Source organism: Morone saxatilis, unplaced genomic scaffold (assembly GCF_004916995.1).
Source record: "Morone saxatilis isolate NCDOM2014 unplaced genomic scaffold, NCSU_SB_2.0 Contig11, whole genome shotgun sequence".
Taxonomy (NCBI): domain Eukaryota; kingdom Metazoa; phylum Chordata; class Actinopteri; family Moronidae; genus Morone; species Morone saxatilis.
Window position 1 is genome coordinate 30,125,663 of NW_023339663.1, and position 3,065 is coordinate 30,128,727.

General features: G+C 37.5%; 1 protein-coding gene across 1 annotated transcript in view; it reads left to right on the forward strand.

The window, feature by feature from the left end:
- Nucleotides 1-1,959, forward strand: part of LOC118343422 (ADAMTS-like protein 3) — a 10,566-nt gene extending 8,607 nt beyond the window's left edge. Inside the window, exons 5-6 of the mRNA XM_035682224.1 lie at nucleotides 815-899; nucleotides 1,863-1,959. Coding sequence (XP_035538117.1) covers nucleotides 815-899; nucleotides 1,863-1,959 — 182 coding nt within the window. The remainder of the gene's footprint in view (nucleotides 1-814; nucleotides 900-1,862) is intronic.
- Nucleotides 1,960-3,065: the final 1,106 nt, after the last annotated feature.

Consider the following 3,065-nt stretch of genomic DNA (forward strand, 5'->3'; position numbering starts at 1 on the left):
AGTTCTGCCTTCCAGCTGTCAAAGCGTTCTATAATATACTGCCTGAATTGCTGAAATGCTTAATGGAAATACAATGTTTCTTTAAAAACAGCGTATGTAGAGGAAACATTTTTGATGCTAAAATCTTTTTTTCGTTATACTATGCTATGTTTGCATGCACACAATATTAATAATATATGTTTTTTGACGTTATTCTGAAAAAGAGAACATTATCGAAATGGTTGCCAATTCTTTTCTCATTTTATGTTTACACTTAAGGCAATTAAGAATTATTTAGATGTATACTTGAGCTTATGATAATTGATAAACTGAACTAAAAAAAAAATTAAAATTGTAAGCTATACATATTCATAATGCTTATATTTTTGTAATGATATAAAGTCAAGAAAACGAGTCAATGGAACAACTGGAAATATGTCACCTGTACTTAAAATACTGCACAGACAGAACAACTGAGTTACTTCAACAATTCATTTTGGAGTTAGGTTCAATTCAGGGGAATGAGTGACTCCAATATTAAGATGTGTTGTCAGATTTAGCAGTGGAAACGCAGGGTTATGCATAGGGTTAGAAGGGTATTTATGGTGTTGAATTTGACTATAAATCCTGCTGGGGACAGGATGACTTTCCCAGGTTGCTAAAGTTGCTAAAATTAATGTTTTTTTTTTATTCTAAATGTAGGAACAATATGCATCACTTTTGGTTCAGTTAGGACCAATTTCCTACTCTGAGGTTTTTGATGAATTGGGGCCCTGATCACTGGTGTCAGACTGAGATGACTGGGGGTGTGACTCATTTTCTGTGTCTTTGTCAGAATCTCTGCCAGTGGAGGCCAAGGTGCCCTGGTTAAAACAAGCCCTCGAACTGGAGGAACACAAAACTGCTACAGAGGACCCCACGTGAGTGTAGACACACACACACACACACACACACGCACGCACACACCTACACACACACACACTCTCAGTGCATTAAAGGTGTCTAAAAGCACTGATGTGAGTTTCAATTATAAGGAGATACCGTCTCTACAGTCACAGTCACTCTCCACTCACTCCTCATTCACTGCCGCTGTGTGTTGTTAGCAGAGGCTCTAATATCAGTTATTACACTCTGTATCCACTGCCATCTGGAAACACTGCTCTCTAATAATAGCAGGAAAATAGAACCATGGACAAAACCAAGCAATATTTCTGCCTTGATACACACACAGGCCAATGCACTCACACTCACACACACTTTGATAGGATAAAACTGAGCACACTCACAGTGCTGCACTGTTTCAAAAGAGGGAGTATGAATACACCACATTCTGAGAGTTATAACCTATTAATGTATTGCATTTGCTCATTGCTTTGGTGATTTTTTGCATTTGCAGGAAAACAGCAAAGGCTCACAGCTGCAAAAATAAATACATACAGTATATAAATAAATAAAATAAAGGTATTGGTGAGACGGATACAGAAAGTTCTCAGCAAGGAAAATATATATACAATTTTTAGAAAACATCATTCTGCTTTTTCTAAAGTTTTTCTACTGGGTACATGCCAGTCCCCTTATTTGATCGTTCCTTTCTCGCTTAATAATGACATATATATATATATATAGAGCACCTTTTAAAAACAGATTTTAGTGCTTTGCAGACAAAGCAAAGTGATATCTGTGACATACTAAATGTAATTCAATATAAAAATATTGAATACTAAAATACATTAAGAGCAGAATACAAGCCATAACAATAAAAAATAAAATAAAATAAATGATAGAATATAGTACAAAGACAACATCACATGAAGAAAAGTCTATAAAAATGGGTTTTAAGAAGCGATTAAACAGAAGTGATTCTGCAGACCCTATCTCCTCAGGCAGGCTGTTCCAAAGCCGAGTGGTCCTGATGCCAAAAGCATCATCACCTTTATATTTAAGCTTCGACTGCAGAAGAGCCAGAAGGGCCCCACCTGAGGACCTAAGGCTGCTAACTGGATAATAATGGGTCAACTTTCCTGGGGCCAGACCCAGAAGTGCTTTGAAAGTGATTAGTAAAATCTTAAAAGTAATTGTAAAATGAGAAGAGAACCAAGGCAGATAAGCCAGGTTTGGGGTGATGTGATGTCATCTGTTAACACCAGAAATGGTTCCGGTCCACCATCAATAAGGCTGATCCAGTTCTCTTATTTCTGCCAGGAGTGAGGAGGGATCTCTGAGGAGAACTGATACTCTTTTAGCGGTCTTACACATCCCAATATTGGAAATCTGTTAGTGACTGGGCACTGCTGCTAATCAGAGTGATCTGATCACAACATTGCTGAAGTTTTATACTGGAGTTAACAGACAAGAACACAACAAACTCAAGGATAAGACTCCTAGGTTTTAGATTTTATAAATGCAAACACAAATGACGATTCAGAGGACGTATCATTTCTCTAAACATGTTTCCTCAATTCCTTTCCTCGCATCCTTCCCTTGTAGGGGCTAAGATGCAGGGAAAAGAAACATGTAAGAGAAAGTTGGATGCGATTAAGGGAACTGGCATGTACCCACAGTCTCCATTTAGAGGTGGAGGTTGATGTCTGTACTTCCTTGTTTGGAGAAATGCATAATCTATATATATTTACTGTAAAGCATTCCAAGTGTTCCTAAATGCAGGACTGCATAAGACACATACAGGTACATCACACTATAAGCATATTTGTTAAAGGTCCAGTGTGTAACATTTAGGAGGATCTATTGTCTATCTATGGAATATAATATTTATAGCTGTTTTCATTAGTGTGAGTAGTCAGTAGTTTTTATCTGCAGAGGGAGTGGGTCGCCTTCCATGGAGTCCACCATGTTGAACCACCATGTTTCTACAGTAGCTCAGAATGGAAAACCAAACATAGACATTTTTTGCGAGTTTCATGCACCGTTATTTCTCCTACACGCTTACACTCATTCCCAGGTCCTCAAATATAAAATGCAAGAGCCAGAGTGATATATTGATACTGACTGATCTCGCCAATATAGCGGTATTGTATCGGTATTGGTGTATATACCCCAATAATAAAACTGTTTTTTCCAGTATATAA